The sequence below is a fragment of the Folsomia candida genome, unplaced genomic scaffold (assembly GCF_002217175.1).
Source record: "Folsomia candida strain VU population unplaced genomic scaffold, ASM221717v1 Fcan01_Sc002, whole genome shotgun sequence".
In the NCBI taxonomy this organism is placed as follows: domain Eukaryota; kingdom Metazoa; phylum Arthropoda; class Collembola; order Entomobryomorpha; family Isotomidae; genus Folsomia; species Folsomia candida.
In genome coordinates, this window is record NW_019091194.1 from 8,291,771 (window position 1) to 8,316,732 (window position 24,962).

The 24,962-nt window shown below is 35.9% G+C and overlaps 6 protein-coding genes across 6 annotated transcripts; 2 read left to right on the forward strand and 4 right to left on the reverse strand.

Annotated features, from left to right (window-relative positions):
- Positions 1-124: 124 nt before the first annotated feature.
- LOC110844806 lies at positions 125-988 on the reverse strand. Its single transcript, XM_022091098.2, has 2 exons — positions 667-988; positions 125-600 (listed from the first exon to the last, which is right to left on the reverse strand). Exons 1-2 carry the CDS (start codon positions 976-978, stop codon positions 211-213), a joined length of 702 nt encoding a protein of 233 aa, XP_021946790.1. The 5' UTR covers positions 979-988; the 3' UTR covers positions 125-210.
- A 638-nt stretch (positions 989-1,626) lies between these two features.
- LOC110843351 lies at positions 1,627-2,380 on the forward strand. The gene is made up of 3 exons (XM_022089314.2): positions 1,627-1,819; positions 1,941-1,999; positions 2,073-2,380. Exons 1-3 carry the CDS (start codon positions 1,636-1,638, stop codon positions 2,367-2,369), a joined length of 540 nt encoding a protein of 179 aa, XP_021945006.1. The 5' UTR covers positions 1,627-1,635; the 3' UTR covers positions 2,370-2,380.
- Positions 2,381-2,467: 87 nt separating this feature from the next.
- LOC110843072 (general transcription and DNA repair factor IIH helicase subunit XPD) lies at positions 2,468-6,268 on the reverse strand. The gene is made up of 14 exons (XM_022088986.2): positions 6,125-6,268; positions 5,931-6,030; positions 5,557-5,811; positions 5,255-5,488; positions 5,062-5,185; positions 4,891-4,987; positions 4,447-4,749; positions 4,003-4,363; positions 3,486-3,764; positions 3,226-3,402; positions 3,028-3,138; positions 2,862-2,960; positions 2,727-2,750; positions 2,468-2,662 (listed from the first exon to the last, which is right to left on the reverse strand). Exons 1-14 carry the CDS (start codon positions 6,127-6,129, stop codon positions 2,549-2,551), a joined length of 2,283 nt encoding a protein of 760 aa, XP_021944678.1. The 5' UTR covers positions 6,130-6,268; the 3' UTR covers positions 2,468-2,548.
- A 79-nt stretch (positions 6,269-6,347) lies between these two features.
- On the forward strand, positions 6,348-14,826 carry LOC110844829 (peroxisome assembly factor 2). Its single transcript, XM_022091127.2, has 12 exons — positions 6,348-7,411; positions 7,504-7,904; positions 7,978-8,378; positions 8,475-8,593; positions 8,703-8,870; positions 10,048-10,101; positions 10,230-10,322; positions 10,576-10,684; positions 10,761-10,877; positions 11,013-11,090; positions 13,643-13,800; positions 14,344-14,826. The coding sequence occupies exons 1-12, from the start codon at positions 6,490-6,492 to the stop codon at positions 14,538-14,540; spliced, it is 2,817 nt and encodes a 938-aa protein (XP_021946819.2). The 5' UTR covers positions 6,348-6,489; the 3' UTR covers positions 14,541-14,826.
- LOC110844830 lies at positions 8,866-10,051 on the reverse strand. The gene is made up of 3 exons (XM_022091128.2): positions 9,648-10,051; positions 9,320-9,563; positions 8,866-9,159 (listed from the first exon to the last, which is right to left on the reverse strand). The coding sequence occupies exons 2-3, from the start codon at positions 9,542-9,544 to the stop codon at positions 9,076-9,078; spliced, it is 309 nt and encodes a 102-aa protein (XP_021946820.1). The 5' UTR covers positions 9,545-9,563; positions 9,648-10,051; the 3' UTR covers positions 8,866-9,075.
- LOC118434375 lies at positions 11,257-13,343 on the reverse strand. The gene is made up of 3 exons (XM_035847708.1): positions 13,219-13,343; positions 12,945-13,151; positions 11,257-11,511 (listed from the first exon to the last, which is right to left on the reverse strand). Exons 1-3 carry the CDS (start codon positions 13,324-13,326, stop codon positions 11,290-11,292), a joined length of 537 nt encoding a protein of 178 aa, XP_035703601.1. The 5' UTR covers positions 13,327-13,343; the 3' UTR covers positions 11,257-11,289.
- Positions 14,827-24,962: the final 10,136 nt, after the last annotated feature.

Sequence of the window (24,962 nt, forward strand, 5' to 3'; positions counted from 1 at the left end):
TAAATATTTCTGTAATGTATATATATGTATGTATGTATTTAATTATAATAGTACACACTGTATGTCATTTAAACGTTGATTTGAATAAAAGTGGTAGGTCTTTGGGTAAATATGTCACATTTTCCTTAAAGTATAGTTCTCCACTTTGTCATGAAAATAAATTTATTAAACACATCACAACGACCTCGACTGTCTAAATTGACTATATTTTTAAATGGTATTATTACCAGTTGCTCTGACCAACTGTTGACTACCTCCTTGTTGGGCCAAGGGAGCAAACTTAATTTCTTGAAAAATTCCAAATAAACCATAGCTGGGTCTGAAAAATGGTGCAAATAAGCCCTTAATAGGAGGTTTTGGATCGTAGTAACTTCGTTTCTTTCTCAAATTTCTCAAATTTCCCAAGTAGTCCACATCTTCTGGTAGTACAGCACTCGACAAACATCGCCAATGCCCAAAGTCGTCCTCATTGAAACCCTGGATTCTCAGAATAGATTTGTATTTGGAGTCATTTTTGATACTGATTCGTGGTGCAAAATTCTGGTTGGTATCGTAGTAGGTACCATACGGATCATCGTAGCGGTGGTGCCAATGAAGTTTCTGCAAATGCAACAATATGGTCAAATTATGAAAAATAAAAATTAGTTAGCAATTAGTGTTACTCACCTGAATAAGAATAAGATATCGGGGAAATTCACACAAAATTTCTGCTATATCACCATTTATTATGATTTCTATCCTTCCGGGGACACGGACCTGGCGTGGGAGTTGGAATGGGGTTAGAATGTTGGGGATCTGATTATAAAAAGTGTTCCCAAAATTGTTCCCAATTGGAGCTGGTGGTAGTGGTGGAAAGTAACTCTGATGTTGATGAATTCCGTTTGCTGGGTAGTAATTATTCGGGTAGTAATCATAAATGTGGGCGTTAGCAAGGAACACTAGCAGAGTCAAGAGTGGTAAGACGTGCTTGGATGCCATATTTGCACTGGTCATAAATTTGACGAAATTGATGCGTTTTTATACAATAGTGAATTAATTGGTAATTAATTTATATGAATTCAAAGTAAAAGAGTTCCTTTATTTCGCATTGTTTATTATTTAGGGTAAGGCTTTTGTTCTTAAAAAACCGGAATACCGGATGGGCGGTGGTTCGAGGGCGTTTGACTTGTTTGTATATGCTTTCACTTTCTGTGTTAATTTCTGCATAGTTGTTCGTTAAAATTTTGGGACAAAGATTAGTCAGTAGACATACAACATGATGGACTTTTTCTCCTACTTGAAAACCTTCGAAAGATTTATTAAATGCTTTTTTAACACAATAATTTTTCAACAATTGTCAATAAAAGCATCAACACATACATATACACGAAAATCATCTTTTATTTCATTTGACTGTATAACATCCTCATAACCAAACGATGTAATAATTGTTTATTATAAAGTTAAATTAGAACCCCACCCTTCAGACGCATTTGTATCCTTATGTATCCTTGAAAAAATGGGAAATTATAAATTTTAATTTCCGCCATAGGAACAATGTTTGTGGCTCAACACTTTTATATAGATTTTTATACTTTCTATAAAATCAATTTTGGCTCGTATTACATTCGTCAAATGTATGAATGGTAATACGAAATGGTAACTACAAAATTATTCTGCGGATTGGTTATTCTTCTCGCCAGCCCCTTATGCTGCTGGTCGTCTCGAGAGGACGATGTATTGAAGACTTTTTCGATGAGCAATACTATAGCAGTGAGTGGATCGAAATTAAACCCAAAAGAGCTTGAAAAACAGAAATGCACGCCGTCCTCTGCAGCAGGTAATTTAATTGTGCCATAATTTATCGCCCATAAATAACTATACCACAACTCCGATTTCCTTCTTTAATGAATTTTATTATGAAGAATAAGTATGCGAAATACATGTCTGTATATATTTAGAATTAGACTCCTGTCAGAAAAAAACGATCGGAATTTTACAGACACTAAATGAGAAGAAAGTAAGGAATCACAGATAATATCTGATTAATGTTGACTCCAAATTCCAAAATTCATTATATATATTTTTTTTAGTTGACATCGTACTTGGGTTTCGCAATGAAGTGCAATAATGGTTTCTGTAACTGCCAGGAAGCGGGTGCTAAGATAATGACGGATATCGGAAAAAATACTCGAAGTCTCTGTCTGACGTCGGATCTTGGAATAGGTTTGGAATGTATTCATCCACAGGAGTGTAAAAGTGGATTCATTTGTATACCAGACGTTAAATTGCCAAACATAAGAACTTGTCAATCTTCTGCCATCTTCATGCAGTGCAACTACATTGTCACAATTCTGTTCACCCTCATTACATCCTTCATCAATAATTGAATTGTATTTAAAAATTTATGTAATCAAATTAAAATTATATGATGCATTAAATGTTAATTTGGGAAGCAAAAAGAGCTTTACTCATTATTCGCAAAAAGTAAATTTTTAAGGGATAAAAATGTATTTTATTGCAAAAATAAAATATAAAGCTAACATAGACGCACAGGTATAATCTATCATTATATTTGTTGAGCTCTTTGAAAAATTTTCTTTTGCATGTCTTCACTCTGAAGTTGTTCCAACGTTAGCAAAGAGATTCCCAACTGATCCTCACGGGTAAATGGTTGAGCCATCTGCAAACATAATTTTTTATAAGTTGTATTAACGAATAAGTTAAAGAGAAACAAAAAAATATACCTGTTTCAACCACTTTTTTGAGATCTATAAACAAATAATTAAACATGTAGTTACATACACAGTTTTTTTACAACCCATAAATACTACAAAAACTTGTGTCCACTTTTGTAGTGGGTATAAATAAGCATTGAGCACCTGAATAGCTTCTTCGACTGACAGGTTACAAAATGACTCTCTGAGATGCTCTTGAATCCATTTTGGCAGCTTGCTCTTTTTGTCCGAACGGGAGAATCGCTTAAAAAATAGTAATAATTTAATAAAGTATAAAAGCCAAATAGTTATAAAACAATAAGCAACTCACTTTGTCAGCAAATATCATGATACCATAATCAGTTTTTCCTCGTAAAGCTCTCCCAACACATTGTGCTGCATGTCTCATGGCATCAAATGTCAGAAAGTCATTCTCTTTAATCTATTATATTGAAATAGTTTAGATTAGTTGGATTAATAGATATATTGATTGAAATGAGATTGATTCTTTAAAATATTGTTTTGTTACTTGGAATTGATCTCGAAGATATTCCAGGCGTGCTTTAAGGATTTTTGATTGTGTGTAAACGTAGGGAATTCCAAACATCAAAACGGCTCTTCCAAGATGATGATCAAAATCAACTCCTTCAGAAACTTTACCTCGTGCTACAGAAAGCAATACAGCGCCTCGTCCATTCTCACACGCCTATATATTTTCATAAAACCCCCCAAAAGCAAATGATTGAGTCAACAATACTTTCATAGTTATTACTCAAATATTATACTCACTTTAATGTAGTTAAATAAAGCAAGGCTAGTCTCAGCAGCATCTTGAGTTTCGATAAACAGCAATTTGTACTTGAGTAGTTGGTCAATAATACCTTGATCATACCAACTGGCAACAACATTTTCCATGTAGAGGTACGACGTGAAGAAACAAACCATGCCATCAGGAACAATAGAAGCAGTTTCTACCAGTAGATTTCCATAATTTCTAATCACCGCAATGTCTTCCCTTGTCTCATATTTTGATGACATTGCAACTTGATCATTTCCTTTTGTCACAACCTATGGATGGATAGACAAGGAAAACAAAACATAAAAATGGTAATGCATTTTAATGTGGCATGACTGAATAAGAAATTTTATGTATCTGGCGCCAGGAAGACTAGAGAGTATTTCAAAACTACTGAACTCAATTTAAATTGGCCTCGAAAAACACACCACCACAATATACATGCAGTTTGATGCAACAAGAAATACGGAATCATATTAGCAAAGCAAAAAGGTTGTTGTTGTGGCATACCATGGGAAGAATGCAAGGTCTCGCTAAAGTCATTGTGAAAGACGTCATAATAGTTGGATGAAAGTCCAATATTTTGGGATACATATCTAAAGGTGACAGTGTCCCAGAGGTGATGACAACTGATTGAAATCTGTCAAAGACGGGTTTGATTGCGATCGAACTATCCAAACAGCTAAAGTGGAGTATGGGATTGCTCACTGTTGGCGATTTCTCGTCAAATGGTTCAATAATTATTGTAAAACCCTTGGTGTACGTTGACACCAGTGTTGCAAAATGCGATATCAATACTAGAGGAGAAAAATCGGACAAATCGGAAATTTCCAGAGTTTTTATCAACGAGGCCAAACGTTCAGCACAGAACCTAAAAAATGGAAGTCAAGAAGGTTAAAATTAGTACGAAATAATATATATATGTATATAGTGCTGCTATAATCATTTGATTACCTTAGTGGTTTCCGCTCTATGCTAATCTTTCCATAAATATCCTTCAAAAATCCTGCAGGAGACTCTTGAACCACGTGTTGTACTCGTAGTCGCATCTTTACATATTCAACAAACTTTTTTAAAAAGAATACAAAATGTTCTGCATTCCTGATATTTCCCGGAACCGCTTCTTCAAGGATTTCGTTCGGAAGAACTGGATTTGCTAGCACCACGTCAGTCTCTCGAGCAATACTTGCATCCCTTAACCCTTCAACTAAACGATGATATTCCTCACGTAGCTTTTTGGTGTCTGCTTCTTTAATTCTGAAAAAAAAATTATTTTGTAAAAATGTAAACTACAAAATATATTAAGCTTGCACTTGTGTGTGATGATAGTCAGGCTACTCATGCATAAACCAAACAGACATAGCCAGAGCAACCTGTAATGTAAATAATAGCACTCACTCTTCAATAGTTTTTTCTAAGGTACTCAAGTTCGTGCTACATTTGTCCAGGATTCTGCGATTTATTTTTACACTCATAGAATCAATGCACACATTATCTGTAAAAAAAATTACACATAAACAGATTTTAAATTTCCGATTAATACAGACATAAATGGAGCTCAAAACTGACCAATATTGTGGGCTTCATCAAAAACGACAACAGCATTCTTGGAAATTTCTTTAGAGACAATCTCTGCGATTTTAGGGTCCAATAAATAGTGATAACTGTAGACGACAATATTTGCGTGAACAATCTATACACACATGGATAAAATAGATTGGGTTATTAATTAGTTCGAATTAATAGTGGTTAGACTTAATACCGCATATCTAGCCACAAAATAAGGGCACCACCCTTTTTGGCGTCCGTACTCCTTCAAGTCATCCAAATTGTAAATCCCTGGAGGGAGTGGAAATTCTCGCCCATTTAAATCAAATGATTCATAGAAACTACAGACGTTAACATTAGGATCTTTTTGATGTCGAGCTCTAACAAACGACGCGGTTAAGCTTTGACATCTTCCATCTACGACTTTTCCTTCTTTTTCCCGGCTTACCTACGTTAAGATTTAAGATTAGAAAAAACCAGAATTTTTTTTTCCAATAAAACCAACAATAAACTTACAGACGGATGAACACACAAGTTTTTTCTGGAGGACAATGCAAGTCCTACCATTTTTGGTTTCTTCCCAGTCTCCTTTTCATAGTACTTCACAAGGTTTGCCAGTTCAGCAAGTACTTTTTCAATTTCTGGCAGTGTTCGAGAGCAGTAGATTAGCTTGGTAACTTGCAGCGGGTTTACCTCCATGTAGGAAACAATTAGAGAAAGTAGTGAGACAGTTTTCCCAGTTCCAGATGGCATTTCCAACATGCAGTGACCCTATCACAGCAGAATACAAATTAATAATTGAATAATTGAATTTTATCCCATTTTCTAGTATCAATGTTAATAAAATGTCCTAATTTGATTATGACTATAAATTAACCTGAAATTCATACCTTTGCATCTAAAGCCTTTTTTAACTCGCACATGTACGAAAACTGCTCTGGGTAAATGTAGTCGTACGGAAATAACACCGTAAGTCCGTCCACCACCAACCTAATGAAACATTAATTATTTCTTTAGTAGTAAATAGTTAATAGATGAAAGATTGGTGTACATAAATAAACGTTGAATGCCACAAAACACTTACTTCATCTTGAAATATAGAAATCCCTAAACACAGTGACCTTACTTAATGGGCTGATTGTTCCCATACAATTAGAAACAATCTAGAATTATAATTGTTTCGTAATATAACGTAAAACGTCAGTATTTCAACTTCAACTTCTAACTTATTTTGACAAATCTGTCTCTACCGGCATGTGAGGCTGATTTCCCACATAAAACGCGACTTGCCCCAATTCTCCTCAGTTTTTTAGTCAGCTGGTGCTCGTACACGTTGAATAAATTTGCATGATGTCGATAAGCTCGAGACCATGTGCGCCTCTAGTAATAACATTAATGATAATATTGTCCAACTTGTGATTGCATTAGTTTTAATTGTGTTGAGCGAAAATGAGTTCTAAACAACATGTCTCAAGTGCCGTCAGACATTCTGTTTCTGTCCAACATCTCGTTTTCGTTATTAATCTCATTTTTTTCGGCAAAGCTCCTCCATTATTCATCCAAAAATATATATGCAGTGGGTTGATCCTCTTAATTTTACGTGTCCTAAGGGCGAATGTGCTCGTGAAGAAAATGCAGTTTAGGATACATACTCGAGACGTGGTGGGGACTAGATGTGATCTCAAGGTTAATGATCCCAATCGATCCGTTTGGATTTCTTCGAAGTGGTTGAACTCTTTACTAATTAAGGATGGACAATGGGTCTCACTCAGACTAGAAGCCTGTAGTAGCGACGAAGATAAGAGAAAAGTGTTAATCCCGAGTGATTCAGCACCACCTGCATACTCATTTCCATGCAAAGTCTATGAATCTAAAAACCACGCCGACGACGGGAGGAATGATGATCCATCAATTACAATGACACACACGGGTTTGCACAATTTGGCGAGAGATGTTGGATTGTCCCCTTGTGACCTATTCTACGCTAATAATAACTATTCCACTAACATAAAATGTAGAATGACTGCACTAACTAGCAGTGGTAATGGTGATAACGCTCTGATAAAAAAAGCTGCCTTTTCTCCGGAAAAGGCCAAAACAGTTAAACTTGTCGGGATCAAGAAAGTGGCAAAGTTGGGTGTAGAAGAGGATGGGAAAGAGGGATCTGGTAGAAATTTGGTCGACATGATGCTCAAAGATTGGTTCCACGATCCGAAATATTTCAGCGTGGGAGATGTCCTGACGTGTTCAGCGTCTACTGAAGAAGGGGGAGGCGAAATTCCTGAATTTTTGGTCAAGGAAATTAACGGTGATCAGAATAGCGCTAAATTGTTCTGCGTTTCGTCGTCCTGGACAAGCTTGGTTCTGGCAGGCATGTTTAAAATAAGCTGGATATTCCTCACAACCAACTTTGAATGTATGTAAACTTATTTATGCTTATCACCGTTGTTTACAAATTTTTAGAACAAGAAATAAACGACTTTCATATTCCAACTACGTTCTTTGGGGCGAACGACTCCAAAACTCGACCCCTACCGCCCCCCTTGCAAAACCACCTCCATCAAATCATGTACTCATTTTCAGCTGCAGCAATAGCAGTATCGAAATCCATGAAAAATAATGCTTCACTTACACCGATGATGAAGATGATTCATGATGAACTTTGGCCAACCACACTGCTTTGTGGACCGGGGAAATTTCCCATAGTTTATAAAGCAGCTATGGGATTAGGGCTGAATTTTCATGGGGTGAATGCCGTTAACTTTGTTGGGGACACTAGTGCGTACACGGAAGCAAAGCTGAAGGCGTTGAAAGAAAAAATAAAGGCAACTGCGCCTTGCCTTGTATACATTAAGAATATTCATGTACTTATATATACATTTATGTATTAGGTACATATGTGTTTTACAGTGCTTAACCATTATATTTTGGATAAAGGTTCTCGGCAAGGATAAAGAAGGTCATGAGGACAAGAGAGCGATTCTCGCATTTCGTGAAATCTTGTCAGATTTGAAATCCGATCCATTGGCAAGACAGATTGAGTCTAAAAATGAAGATAATAATGTTACACGAAAGGCGAAAACTTCCTATTACCCGACATTTCTTATTGGAAGCACGTCCACATCCACAGAATTAGCAGGTGCTATAAGGGACTGTTTTGTGAATAGAATAGAAACAGACGTGGGCAAATGGGACGATGTTAAATCCACAATTGAATGGTTTCTTCAGAAATATGATCAGACACTAGACTGTGATATTTCTAAGTGGACAGACACACATTTTTCTGGATCTCATCTAAATTTAGCAGATTATAATGCAATTTTCGCCATTACAAATAGGTAACACTATATTTTTCAGTATCAATTTGAGAAATAAGTATGCACATAACAAGCATACATATATCTATCAATACTATGTTGTAAAAAATAAAATAGGGAGCAATATAAAGAAAGCAGGCTAATGATCCCAAACTACGATGATGACATCACAACCATAAAACCACACGCAGAAATGTCTAATCTGGTTAAAGAATCTCATTTGAATTTCGGACATGGTAAGGATTCTTTGCTATTAGAATATGTATGGAATTCAAAATATATACAAACCTCTGCTGAGATGTAAGTGGTTTATATTTATTCCAGTTAATTTACCCTGTTTTGCAGGTGCGGTGATCGCAGTTTTGAAGGGGACTAATAATTCTGGACCAAAGATTCCGAACGTGACGTGGAAAGATGTGGGTGGACTTTCCTCAATTAAGTCAGAACTGATTGATTCCATCCAGTTGCCGTTGCAATTCCCCAAATTATTCTCTTCTGGCATCAAGCGTTCAGGTCAGATACTCCTTTAAATATTTTATTTGTGAAACTTCTATTTGCGTAATCGAAACTATTTTTATGAACTTTAATACAAAAGCAAGTCACAAGTTAACAATTAATTAATTTAAATACATGCCCATATCGGTCCATTTCGTCTATTAAACGTGGTTAAATATTTATAATTCATTATTAAACAATAAAGCTGAAAAGTCACTTGAGCCTAGTAATCCATCTTGGTCTGAACTTCCTTTAGCCATTTTGCAATTCGTTGTTTCCTCTTTTCTTTACGATACTCGTTCACCACCTAAATAAAATAATTAAAGACTTTAAATATAATAGCATATAGAAGTAACATAAATTATGCTACATAATGTTAGGAACATTTAATCTGGGTACTCTTTCAAAATACGGGGATTATTAAACTGAAGAGGTCATTAAGCTGAACTATTTCTATCTGTGCTTACGTCAATTAAGAGCTTCTTATCCACCGAGGACAGGGAATTTATATTAGTGGTTCCAAACTCACGAACCAAAGTCCAAACCATAGCTTTGTACTTGACGGAGATCTTGTCATGGTCGTTGTCTTTTACGATCAGAATTATTTCAAGTTCGGATGGGAGGTCTGCAAAAGTCAGGGCGCCGTCCATCCCACCCTTGTCACCTTCATTTGCAACTGTCGTACGCGACATGGTGGTTAAACAAGCTGGCCTGAAAACAGAAAAAATTACAATTTTAGGTTCATAATCTAAATTAGTAAATGGGCAGGAGGGCTGCAAACAATTTATATCTTACCAATAAATAGGGCTGAAGTTAATCGGATAACAATTATGGGATGCCGATCTTAGAAAATATTTAAGGCCTCTCTGCTGGCAGTAGTGCTGGCTGCTTGACTCACACAATCAGTTGGCGTTTCGTTTGCTCGCTCTCCTCACATCCGAGCAATCAGTTAAGCACACGGATGGGAGACAAGTTAAGTATTGCAATTATTGATGACACTCGTTGTACGTTGTGGATTTCGAAGATTGTCTCAAAATTTCTATAAATATTTTTATTCCCTCCTTCGCTTTCGTGCAATGTATGATATAAGTATAACATTCTTCACTGCATGATACATACAAGGACATGGACTTTATCTAAATGAATGAATGAACGTAAGCAAAGAATGTCACGAATGTACTTGCTTCAATCACAGGAATGCTGCTTTTTGGACCTCCAGGAACAGGAAAAACCTTGATTGCGAAAGCAGGTAAGGTTTTGTTACTCACGGAGATCAACCGAGCTCATGAAATCTCATAAGCTAAGGTTGGAATGGTAACTTTTGCCTCTTCTGAAGAAATCTAACAACCTAAACTATATTTTTTTATGCGTAAGCAGTTGCGACCGAATTTAAGCTGAATTTTCTCAGTGTGAAGGGTCCAGAATTACTGAACATGTATGTTGGACAAAGTGAGCAGAACGTACGCGAAGGTACGTAGGTTCATGAGTACTTATTTATATTAAGTATTATTAGTATTACTACTCTACGGCAGGTGGTTAGATTGATCTTGAGAAACGGTCAGTTGTTCCTCAGCTCAAGAACAAATGTTGGTTATGAAAATCCGTTCCATGAAATAGTATTATCATATTGGTTATTTTACTACGAAGAAAGAAATTACAACGACGACTGGGCTGGATGGACGTTGATTTCTGTCATAAATTACTAATGCATGTGTTTATGCAGTATTCGAAAAAGCGAAAGAAGCTGCGCCGTCCATCCTCTTCTTTGATGAACTCGACTCTTTAGCCCCAAATAGAGGAAAGAGTGGGGATTCTGGGGGTGTGATGGACAGGTACTTATTACGTTGTGCATCCTCATTTGAAAACGGTAAATATAAGTGATTTGCTTAATAATTAAACCTATTTTAGAGTTGTCTCCCAAATTCTTGCCGAGTTAGATGGAAGCCACAGCACACCGGGAGTGTTCATAATTGCAGCAACTAATCGTCCAGACCTTATTGATCCGGCTCTACTCCGTCCTGGGAGGTTAGGAAAATAATGCATGATCAGCGTTAAAATAATGAGATAGAAAATGCTATTAAATATATATATATATATATATATATATGTAACTACTATGTTTTTGTCATCCATAACAATCATAATGGTGATGAATTTCAGATTTGACAAGCTGCTGTACGTGGGTATCAATGAGGACAAAGAGGACAAAATACGGATTTTGACAGCTTTAACCAGAAAGTAAGTCTTGACAGTTAGTAACACGTAAATATTTGCATAAGTTGCTTCAACGTTTGTTATTGGGCAAGGTCAAATCGTTTACATATTATTTATGTATGGTGAAATGTTGAAGAGATGCATAAATCCTTATTTGTGTTTCAAAAACTTTTTTCCTCATGCGTACATATATCATGTCATTGTACTGCCTTTAATCTTAGTATCATTCGTGTACAATGGTGCTCAGCATTTCCTTAATTTTGTTGTATTCGGCGTTATTTCTATGAAAAACAGCGTCTTCTATTACGTCTTCAACATAAATAGATTCTTGCATGACCAAGTCGGACGTCATGTCATTTCGAGTAGTCTCCAAAGTTTGTGAAATAAATCCTTCAGGTAGCACTTGCGGCAATGATGGAGAATTCGCTGGAGTTGGAGGCGATTCCTAAAAAATACATGATAAACAAACACAAAATCACAAAACATATTACAATTGGAGATGAAATGAATGATACGGTGTTACAGTATTTCGCATCGATGCCACCGAATTTAATTTAAAAAATTGCAAAATGAACTGCGGTTGCATGGATCACCTTACCATAGCTATTTTTGAATTATAGGCAACCACCCCCCCTTAAAAAATGGGGGTAAAAAATTGGGAAAAATGAGAAAGCTAATGTACACTCCGTAAAAAAATAATTAGACCTCAAGTTGTATTTGACATTTTAATTCCCCCATAAATACAAACATTTTGATGCAGAAAAAGTTTCAAAATTCGAAAATTGGCGGTTTTTCGACCTACATATAAATCGTTAAAAAATTACCTTAGCAGTCATTTCTAGTCTGACAACCTGATGCCAGATTTTTCTCCTTGAGAAGAGCTACATTTTCAGCTTTTGTTGGCCGAGTAGAAATGACCGGAACAATGAGTTTTTTGGGGTCAAAGTTTCTGAGGGAGGGGCTTATTTTGCAAGAGCCGTAACATACATACATACATAGTATGGCTGCTTGTGAAATACTACCCATAAAAATAATGATAAAGAATAAAGTTATTAAAGTAGCCTCAAATCGATCTAATTGTTAAAATTAAGCTTTTCTGAATTTATAATGGTGATATTCACTCAAAAATTAACGCTATAGGGCTTACCTACAGACTTATCAATTTTTCAGATAAGCAAACTTAGTTTATCTAAATCGCCCCAAATTTAAAACTTAAGCTTTTCTGAATTTATGATGGTGATATTCGCTCAAAAATTAATGCTTTGAGGCTTATCAATTAAGTTATCAATTTTTCAGATAAGCAAACTTAGTTTATCCATATCGCCCCAAATTTAAAACTTAAGCTTTTCTGAATTTATGATGGTGATATTCACTCAAAAATTAATGCTTTGAGGCTTATCAATTAAGTTATCAATTTTTCAGATAAGCAAACTTAGTTTATCCATATCGCCCCAAATTTAAAACTTAAGCTTTTATGAATTTATGATGGTGATATTCACTGAAAAATTAACGCTATAGGGCTTATCTCCAGACTTATCAATTTTTCAGATAAGCAAATTTAGTTTATCCAAATCGCCCCAAATATAAAACTCTTGAATTTATGATGACGATAATAGGAGGTATGGTGTATACTAGACACTGAACGGTAATTTCGGGTTACATATATAATAAAATGAGGCGCCTGGTTGGATGAAAAGTTTGCATGGAAAAAGTGAGACGAAGAGAAATGGATTTCATACGACCCTGACTCGAAATGATGATGGATACCCACCGCGAACCACTTTTCTCACTCTGTCTCACATTCCCATGCGAAATATGGAAAACGGTTTTGTGAAACACTTGACGTGGTATTCATCATTGACAATATTTTATTCGTACCTCATTTTCTTGAGGGGACATAGGACACAGGGCTTCCTGGTCCGAATCCACCCAATTGTCGTTGTACTGCGTTGGCGTTGGTGGCGGCGACTCTGGAATAATTTCCATCACTTCAATGTTGATGTCCGAACATTTCGGTTCCAGTGTCAAAACCATTGTCTTCTTTCCATCTCCACAAATGCTCCAAGGAGCCTCACTCAGGAACATCTGCACGTCATTCCCAAAGAATATGTATATTTACATAATCGCCAAAAGGCCGGTCTGAAGTACATACGTTATGCGTTTGGCCTGGGACCCAAAAAAATTGGGTGCAGCTTGGCGTTGTAGGACTTTCTTCCTTTGATGACAACCGCGACGGTCCGGGTTGACTTGAATCCTCCATTTAAATCTCACTTATCAGCTATGCAAACTGAAACTACCAAGTAACGGTCCGTAATTATCGGTAACAATGAAAGACAGTAATTAATTAGAAATAATATGGAATAAAGTTAGATCTCAACAACTGCCTGTCCCATTTACTATGTGATGATGGATGGGTGATCAGCAGGGATTTGGTGGTTGCTTGAATTTATTTATTTCTGAGCGGAAATTCGGCTTAATGGCGTTAGAAATATTCCAATTTGCTGCATACGATATGCAATTGGCAGGCTTGTCATATATATGATTTGATGGTTTTTAAAATAGTATTACTTTTTCAGGTTTTCCTTGGGATCTTCTGTTAGTTTGGATGGCATTGCTGACCGGCTGCCTTCTGGAATGACTGGAGCTGACCTGTATTCTTTATGTGCAGACGCTTACATGGAAGCCATTTCTAGACTAATCTCCCAAGAGGAAGAGCAAAAACCCATTATTCAAGGTTAATAGCAGTTCATTCTTTTAAGTTTTAATTGTATAGTAGCTTGAAAATTTTGCTAAAGGGTTTTTAGATTTTTTTTCTGTCATAATATTATGCCAATTTTGTATAAAACAGTGTATAATTTTACGTAAAACGTGAAATTATTCACCGCTTTTGCTGGATTCCAGGTTCTAAAATTTTAATAAATTGTATACTGAATGAAACAAGAATTGAGTTAGGAATACGTTGATATTCAATAAACGATTTGCAATCATTTGTTCCACTTTTCTTTTGGAAGCTGACAATAAGAGATCATATCCATCCGATTTGATTAAAAATTGTTACAGATGAGAAACATGACAGTCTTTTGTTGTAATAGTTCCTTTGAAAAATGGTAATATCCGCCTTATTCCATTTTATGAGTCAAGTAAATATGTATCTCAATAAAAGGAATAATGAATGCCAATTTTTTTGTAACAACAGAATTAAATGCGTATTGCTTAATATTTTTTGAATGAATTCATCCGCCACACATTCCTGATATATGCGACAATTTTCTTTCAGATGACAAATTGGCTATTTTGGACCGGATTTACGAAACGGCTGAAAATATAGATGACGGAATCTGGAGTGAGACTGGTGGTGGAGTTTTTGTGGAGCAGACCGATTTTCTGCTAGCTTTGAGTCGAGCAACCGTCTCACTTTCCCGAGAGGAGCAGAATAGATACCAAAACCTCAAGAAATCCTTAGCTGGACAGTGATCACAAGATGCAAAATACTCTCGTAAAGTGATGTTATTTTTAATTTCTTCTTCTTTAGTTTACTTGTGACACATTTTTTAACTTATATCACGAGTCGATTGCCATTAAATCAAAAATAATAGTATACAGAAGGAACTTTCTACGTGACATACTCGTATCATGTACAAAATAAAAAACAATACAACTATTAGATGATTTTGAATCTATATTTGATTCGTAACAAAAATTGTAGGTTAATTATTTAGTCGAGAGAAATAATAAATTGTTAAAAAATTACTTCCTTGAACTCTACAAAATTATGTATTCAGTTTATTTCATGGTGATATGCAATGCATGAAAACCTACGTGATAAACACATGTTATTTAACCTCTATCAACTTGACATTTCATTTGTAACAAATTCTGTATACGATTTGTTTGGACAAAACAACTGAGCGTGAGTAAAATGATATGAATGTTGTCGATACGTTTAATACATGAAATGCAAGTTTGCCAAAAGTTAAGGGCATCAAGTAAAATTGCTTATGCAGGATTCGCTTTAATATGTAATGTATATACACCCTTCCAAGAAGTAGATCGTCCGTAGTGGTTGGTTTGATATATAAATGCCAGCCAATTATGCACAATACTATGTACAGATATTCAACTTGTGTGAATCATAATAATTTCACAAAATTTTTTGTTTTGCGTTTTGGAAGACTTGAATGCGCAAAACTGACCAAAATACTTCTCGGATTTTTGTGTACATTGTATTAATTAATGTGTCGCATTGAACTGAACGGTCAACCACTTTCCATTCCAGGGATTAATGACCATTCATATCCCTCGTGGACAAAGAACCATAATACAAATTGTGTAGTTCGTATGTGGTTATCTGCTGTCATTTACATACGTCCAGTCCAGATTAGACCAGACAAAAGTTTGCAGTTTTGACCAGTAAATATTATGGTTTTTCATAAAGTGCGAAGTTGAATCTGGAGGCGGACATATATATGTACACGAATTTTTTTTGCCAATTCTTGGTACTAGCGAGTGAATAATTGTAGGTATGTACATACATATGTGTGTGTATTAAATACACAGGTCTGTGACGAATTGCGCTTGTTTAATTGATGCAAATGTAAATTACCAACAAGAACTATGTATGGAATGCAGATAACTTTGGTTGCGTGATAAGTGATATGTGAGTGGTGTGTTGTTGTGTGATTCACATCTTATTATGCGACTTCCGACCTCTCAACTTGAACGTTACGTATATTATTATGCATAGTTGGCATTTTATTACATATTTCATTTAGGATTTACTATGAATTTTGTAAAGAACGAAACAAAAACAACTGGGACAAAGTAACGCTGCATAGGATGCACATTATAGTAAAAGAGAGATTTTTACAATTTTCGTGCTCCTACATGGCTGAGGAAGGATTAAAGGATGTCTGCTGTGCGTCTGGTGTTAGACATTTTGGTTCTTATTTCTTATTCATTCAGCAGATAAGATACAACCGAAACCCTTCAATTGGATGACATCTTGAACAGATTGAGTAGATTGGGTCGAGTGTGTGCTTTTATTGACTTGAATAGAAATGAGGAAGGAAGTACCTACTACTGCCATAAGTTTTGACCACTAAACAAATTAATGTAGCGGACTCAGTTTAGTGAATTTTAAAAAACGAACGATATCATGAGAAAGCCTATTAAATTCCCTACAAAATATACCGGGCACTTTTCAAAATTTCCTCCTTTCGAAGCTACAATAGCCCAAAGTCTAGATATCCACATCTCACTCCCGGTACGCACTCATTCCAAGGAATATTAGTCTCATTTCTAAGCGACAGATTTTTTCTCGGATTCCAAACTTGTGTGGTGTTTAGCACATGTATCTAGCTTCAGTTTGGACCACATATCGTATTCCAGAAGGTTGAGGTTCGGCGACAGTGAATTTTATTCTTGATCCGAAATGGAGTAAGAAATTTTGGAATTTTACCCCATTTTTACTATTTTGGCCTTATCAGCAGGTCCTGAGCCCTGCTCGAATACTTAGCAGCTATTTTTTAATAGAGTGTGGTCCAGTGGTTCTTCCATTCGCTCGATAACTTCAAAAAATACTTTTTGACAAGAAATTTCACTCCCAGAGGAAGACAATTCACTTTTTTGACCAAATCCAATCTACGCCGAATAAAAAAATCACAGAATCTGGATGGTGGGTCCGATTAATATTTTAAAAAATTTTATGAATAATATGGACTGGTGGGGTGTGGACAAAGTGCTTTTGCTAATTTTATATGGCCTTTATTGTGAAAGTTTACTTATCTTTGAAAAATACTTATTTCCATTTTTCAAGCGCGTACCGCATGATCAGTGCCCGGCTTTCAAGGGTACTATTTTTACTTGGCGTGAAGTTAGCAAGTGTTTCTTTTCTCATCTTAAAGACATAAGTCCAAGGTCGAGCTTAGGGGCCAGCGACATAGTTTTACTTGGACCGTTCATTTGTAGGGAAATTTTTCTTAGGATCCGGCGTGAATTCAGCCGAGTTCAGGTTTTGTGCGCCTTCGTGATTTTTTGTGACCTTTTTGACCGTTCCCTTCAACTCGGTTTTCGGTTATCAACACTGCCAATGTTAGTGGATCATTTTATGGTATGGTCGACCATCTTGCAATTAGTTCCGATTTTTAATGATCTATTGAAAAATGCCGAATTTTTATGTTTGCAAAAATGTTTCTGAAAAATTGCAACACGTCGATTTGTCCGATCTGTCATTTTAGCACCTTGTATCACAAAAAATTTCGGAAGATGGTTTCTGATAGACAATTGCATGGGGAATTCAATAAAAAATAGTACAACTGGCTAACGTAACTGCTACTGATGTTTTTTGCGCGCGGAATGCTTGAGACAGAATATATGGCAGTAGTAGGTAAATACATCGTATCACATGGGTGCGGAATATGCGACGAAACTTAACCTACATCTTGTTGTACACTCCAACTCGAATTGATGCTGTTAAATATCCTCAATTTTAATCCATAGAAGCGGTTACTGTATATTATTCTTAAATTAAGTTCAAATGATGCTTCCAATGCAATTTGTATGAAAATTTCGTTTGATTATTACAACTACACAGCTACATACATATATATGTTAAGGTACATACAGACATCTGTACTTATGTACATTGGTCATCTCTTCAATGCCATTGGAGAGATCAAACTAACTCAAGTATATACAAATAATATAATATTTAAATCCCAATAATACTACAGCAATAGACACCAAAATGTGCATAGTGAGAAAAGTGGAATTATATTTCATGTGAAATATATTTCCAAGAATTGAAAATTGTTTTTTTATCGCTGTATGGATTTTCACTAGAAGTATTATTTACTTTTGTCATGTTTTCTGGCTGATCCAAGAGATCTGTAGTGTAAAGCATAAGGCCTTGACGAATTCAATGTTACTGATGAGGAGGATGAGGCTGAAAATGAGTGTACATATGTACATAATAAATATGTTGCACAGGAAGGGAATGGGATTATGCTGCGGAGACCCCTTGCACCTGTTGCTGTGTAATTAGATAGCTTTCTCTGACCCAATTTCGGCCACGTTGCACTCAAAGTGAGACGTGCTTGAGAGGTGGAAAACCTGTTGCGGTCTCTCTTACGTTGAAAACCTCACTCAATCACGCTCACTCGCTCCTCTGTCACTTTCACTCCCGAAAACAACCCACTCTTTCTTTCCCCATTGATCCGCTCGCCACCGCACATGTTGCAAAAATTGGAAGCCACGTCACTCTCCCCACCAATGTCTATTGACCCTCGGCTTAATTAGTCTTGATGTCTACATGTCCGCTAATTCACCCGGAAGGATGGATTATTATACACTTCGATCTCATTACGCCAAAGTCGCGTCATTCACCTTTGTGCTCAAAAACTTCACTTCAAGAGGATCTTCCTCCCATAAAAAAATTAATGCTGGTTCAAATCGAAACTACATAGCTCACGTATGTACATCTGTAAATATGAAACACTGCTAGAGTTTGAGGTAAAGTTTGCGTTTATTTGAACCAAATGAATATAAACATATGTACGCGATGAGAAAGTCGATCTCATTTTCTGTGGAAAGCAATCTATTTTTACAATCTTTTTGTCCACATCTCACATGTATAATTCCAGAATATTTTACATATTCAAAGTGTTTGCGTAAAATATTTATTATGGAATAACGAATGAAATGAGTCATAAAATTCCAAGACTGGTGCTGATTAGTACTTCTAATAAACGTCAATCGTCAGCCAATGGTTTTTGTGTGGAACAAAGTTTTCAACGTATGTGATTTAGCTGGAAAATTAGGTGGTAGTCATAACTAGAGTGTCATGTATATTGTGGGGTGAAAGTCCTTGCATGTTTGTCATGTAAAATTTGAATGTGTTCTTGTGATATGAGTTGTTTGAGCTCGTCAAAGAATGTTTTTGATGAATTTGATTTCGTTAGAATCTGATTTGATGCAGTGAAAGCTAAAACCATCATCTCCCACTTGATTTCGATATGATGATGAAATTCTGCAGCTCGACTTGCATCCTCCCACACTGCATAATGGTGGGATCAAATTTAAATTATCTCGCCCAACTTTTCCCATTTGAGAGAGTGGTTTTCCGCTGGTGCAAGTACGTACTGTATTGTTGATAATCCTGATGGGTTTAGTTTCGTGGAAATTAAATGAGCGGAAAAGAAGTAGAAAAACTAAATGAATAATTACTTGAGTAAACTGAAAAGCCAACGCAAACTCATTCAGCATAACAATTTGCCAATAAATAAATAATAATATGGCATATTTTCTTACTTAATTTCGCAGTAAGAAAAAGAATCGAAATTCCAATGAGTGTGACCTTCATTCTTGATTTAATACCAATTATTTACATCCATTTTCGATGATAAATAGACTGAGCAAAATGTTTGTATCAAAACATTTGTCTAGTTTAAATATTAAGAAAATAAGTCATACAAAATGACGCATTATTAAGCTCCCACACATTTTCAATTTCGTTCACTTACTAGATATTTCAACGTTGGAATAAACAGAAGGGTCTCATTTAATGGGCCAGACTTTTAATTGAAATCACATAACTAAATATATTGAAATTCCATAACTTGAATTTCCAGTACTTTATATGCCTTAAAACAACCTCTATAACTGAATCCATCAGACACGGAATTTCATAACTTATGCATTTAATTATATGCAAAACCCCATTAATTTAGTGCCTTTTCAGGTAAATAACACCATCTCTTGCTTTTGTAACCAATAGTAAACGATACTACCATGACCTAAGGGTGCAAATTAGTATAAAATCGGACACAATAAGGAATTTTGCAACTATTTTAGTGTAATAAATCTGGTATAATCAGGTATTGATTTTGATTTCTTGGTGTTTAAGTTGCTGCAGTTTGGTATTAAAATTATATCTTTCCGTAAAACCTTCCTACTGATACGGTAAACTTTAATACCGATCTATTACTACACCATATCAATCAGTACCACTTTCATAGTGTCATATCTGAATACCGTTTGGTATTATTTGGATACTGGATTTCTAAGAGTGTTTAACACAGAATGTCAGAGACAGAATGTCTTTAATGTCTTATGACACGCGGCATATGATTATGACCTCCAACTGCAAAAAAATCTGTTAACTAAAGCATCGACAAGAAACAAGCTCCTTTAAAAAGTAAGTTGGGGTGCCCGGATTTCGTTGTCTACTAATCCTAAGTAACCGGTATGCCTGCACTTATATGTACATCTACATATATCCATTTCATTGGAATTGCAATAATCCAGAGAGATGAAGCTGTGACTATTGGGACAAAGTGACGTAGGGATCGCTCCGCGAAGGCACATAGGGCATTACATACTTGCCTAAATTAATTTGCAACACATTTTAAAACAATAACTGATGTTTTCCTTAAATTTTTAATGGTAAATTTTTTAAATTGAATAAAATTCACGATTTTAAAAAGTCTGGCAGATTTCAATTTTACAATTTTTAAATTGAATTAAAGCACTGGAAATTCAAGTTATGCGATTTCAATATATTTAGTTATGTGATTTCAATTAAAAGTCTGGTGGATTAAAAATAACCCTAAACAGAATGACTGGCATGACTAAATTGTGTCGTTGGCCGTAATTATTCTTAATCGTTTAAAATTGATGTACGTTCAAAGTTTTTGTGCTGCTTAATTTGATATGCGTCAAAATAAAGCCGAATCAATTACATTATTTTTTATGGTAGGCTTATTATGAGTAGTGCTAAAAGAGAACTCATCATCAGATACTAAATATATAACATAAATATATCCAAAGGGCGTCAAGATCCGTGAATTGGCACTTCTCTTCCTTAGGTTTGACGCAATATGCTCAAATTACCAGAAACATTTCCAGCAGGTCGTTATTTCTCAGGATTGCATTTTGCAGACTGTGGATGTAATTGGATAAGTAGTAGAGAGCGAAGCACAAGACCGGCGTGGTAAGCATTTTTATCATCACTTCGCTCCATCCACTGGGACCTGCTTAAAATGTTCTTGTGCGTAAGTAGGTAGCTTCTGCTGGCTTGGCAAACGCCTCGTGATTTATTCACACCGACAAAATGAATGTTACATAATTCCCCTCCTTCGCCTTATTCGTACCTGACGTGTGCATGTCTGAGGATATTGTAAACGTTTTAGAAAGGTCGACATAATGTGGGTCGGAACAGTGATTTACGGTAATGGGTAGATGACCTCACAGTTGACCCAACATCTCGGAACACGCCTCAATCTGATGCTCCTTGGTCTTGATCTTGAATTTACAATTTCATTCAATAATCAGACCGTGTCTGTCTCAATTTCTAGCAATTTAGATTTAGGTACCTCATTACTGAAAATAAGTAAAGATTAAACGGAATTTGGACCCAGTTCAGGACATTGACTAACCTGCTGCTTGAGCAATTCGCCGGTTGGCTACTGAATTTTCCATTTGATTAACCATCCATATTGAAGTTCACTACATGTTATTTGTGAATTTCTTCAAGCCAGTCAATGCAGAATCCTGCAGAACAAAGAGGAACAAGATGAAATGTGCCAAGACAAGAAAGGCTACCAGGCTAGAAGTCGCGTTTGACATTTTCTTATATTCAAAAAATTAGAATCAAATTAATTATGTATGGAATGAATGCTCACATCCGTTCATATAATTTATTCAGACTTAACATTTTATGATATGTTAATGCATTTAGACCTAACCGTTTTTAGACGATTTTACATTAAATTTTGAATTACTACACACACAATTAAATTATTTTAGCCGGATTAAATACAAGATCAAGCTTTATATTTAATATTAAAGTATCAATCCAATTTTAGTTGCGCAATAATATTGTCTGGATAAGGTCTGGTAAATCAGCTACTTGGGAGGACCATGAATGAAAAGTTGAGAATGGTGAAAAATCGGCTAATGTTTGCAAAGAAAATCAAATATGATGGTGAGTTTAACTTAAAGTACATGTTGACAATAGTTGACATACGAAGTCAATCAATAGGTATTACCGGTTGGAGAAAGTGACTCATGTTTGGTTTCACTTACGGTGACTTCAAGTGTGACGAGTGTTTTCTCCTACGCACGCACACAAATACATTCACCTACTGCACATCCGTTATTCCCACGGGTTGTTGGCGATTTTCCATACATTGGGCCAGCGACTTACTTGTTGGCTCTGGCAGAAACTCCTCTGCTGACTCGATCTCCTCGTGTAGGTGTGTGTTGCACGATTGTCGTAAGCATTTAAGTCATGTTGAGTTTTTTCAGCATGATACATAGTGTAGGAGTGAAAACGTGCTGAAAAATTGCATGCCAAATACCAATCCCATGATTTCCTGTTTGTTTTAATTTAGCTGCTGCATTCCATGCAATGATGAACAATACGCTAGAAATAACCTTGCGTGTTATAACATCACGAGGTGGTGGTGAACGTGACAAATTGTGAAGTCACAGTACAAATTAAGTAATTGCAATGAGGATAATTTTAGAAAATCGTCCTGATAACTAATCCTAAGTTCGATATGTAGGTAGGTACATAATACCAAACATGGTTACTCATTAATGGAACAAGATGAATTAGCTTATAACTCTATAAATCGACGACTGTAAATTGAGATTTTCGTCTATGTACTCTCCATTTTTTGTAGAAACGAGTCTCATCCTTAGTTCCCAATTTTTGAACACCCTTTGACACATTTCAGGGGAGACAAGATCTCACTTCACTGCTGACTGACAATAAAGAAAGCTAAAGTTGTATTCTCTCGAAACAATTTTGTTTAGGTACCCGGAAAACCAGACCAAATTAGTGTAAGGTGACTTGATGAAGATCCCTGAATCAGATAGCAATGTGATTTTGGATTTTGATAGGAATACAATATAGCTAATTTGGTGGCGGTATGTGAACATGAGAACCCTCGTTTATCACCATGTAATGAGTTTTTCGGTTTGCGAAAGGAGTCGTTTTTGATGTGCAGACTACTGCCTGTCCCTGAATGGTGTTATCAAAATCGTGATAATCTGGCTCTAATTATACATGACTTGGATATTTGGCATTGATTTTCGATCTAAGCTTGGCTCGAAAGACTCCAGGTAAGTTATTGAGTTTCCTGAGAAGAACCGAAATCTTGATTTTCTGGAGGTATATTGGATGGCATACCTTACCCAGATACAACTAATTACCGCAACTTTCCTCGACAATTGATAATTTTATACATATTAGAGATAATAATATGAGTTTCAGATTTTGGGATCATCGTTCTGATACCTTTCAGGGTTACAATAGGTTCGGAACGTTGACACTTAACTTTGGGCCCATTTTTGAAGACAGAAATTTGAAACTTAGACCACTTATGACCGTGGCCTTCAAGATTATGTGTACACAATTTGGTGCAAATTGGATTATGCGTTCGCATGTTACCCACATAATTGTCTTGTTCCATTTGCTTAGGGCAGTTACACATGCATACTGCAAATTAAGATAATCATAGCCCGACGTGCAGCTGGTGTATTTGGAGCCAGATAGTCTGGTCTCAAAAGATGTAATAAAGAGTGCAGAATAAGATAGGAAAATCGATCATGTGTCAAAGAAATGTCTTGTTCAGTTGAAGAACTAACGATGAATGAATGGATTCGTTGATAGTGCTTATGGCTTTTGGAAGAGTACCAGCGAGCTAAACCCTTATTAGTACACCCCAATTATGAAATAAAAACCATGTCGTTAAGCCTTTGTACATGTGCGATTAGGCAGTTACGAGAATTATATGTACAGATATTATTAGCACGCGGTTTGCAACTGGGCTGCATAATCTTGCTCAAAGATAGAAAAAATTACAATAAAATTAAAATGCACATATCATTATATTTTTAGCTACCTATAATTCTTGTGGTTTTATCAAAATGTTGAACTGTCCAATTTTAACCTCCATGCAAATTCGGCAGTTCCTTCCAACCAGAGTCATCATTGTGTTTATATTGTGCAACTTTTTTGTACCGACCAAGAGTTCAACTTTGATACATGTATGTGTACAAGGGGTTAGTTTAAGGATGGACAGCGGCGTGGGAGGGAGTAGGATTTATTTATGTTTGAGGTAAGGTAAGAGTGCGACTGATGTTCATCCATTATTTAAATTTTCATTTATAAAGGAAAGCAACTTTCTCTTCCTCAGGGCGATCTGAGCTTTGTTTTAAAAGCAAAATGAATTATACATGATGTTTCGTGCATCTTGTGCCAAGAAATGTGCAAACATGAGTTGAAAATGAGGATTTCGTATGTCCCCTTGATTAAACTGGATGCTTTGGTACATTTGAGTGCAGTTTGAATTACTTGAACTTATGGACAAGGTGATATTTTTGTCTCTGGTCATCGTTAGCAACACGGTTATGTATAATCAACCCAGTTGAACTGGATTTACTAAGAAGCTATACATAAAATAAACCGTCACAACGAATGTAACCAAGGGGTGAAAGAAGTGTGTTATCCGTATTTCAATTCAAATTGATGCATGTATGCAATTTGACCTTTAAATGACATTTCATGACCTTTTGACCTTGATGGGTGTGACCTACAGTGCCCATCTTCGAACTCGTCCTGTCCCTTGACGCTAGGAGTTTACGTTCAAAATTTCAAGTGTCTATGTCTTTTCGTTCAAAAGTTATCGGAGCTACGGACAGACAGACGGACGGACGGACAGACGGACATAACGATCTTATAAAGGGCTTTCACCCCTTAATAAAGATATTTTTGTGCTAGTACGATTTCACAATAATCATTTAAATTTATGGTAATTATTATTGCATCGGTTTTTTCTAAACTTGGTCCTAACCTTTGTCCCTCAGTGTTGAGTGCATGCATATTTGGCA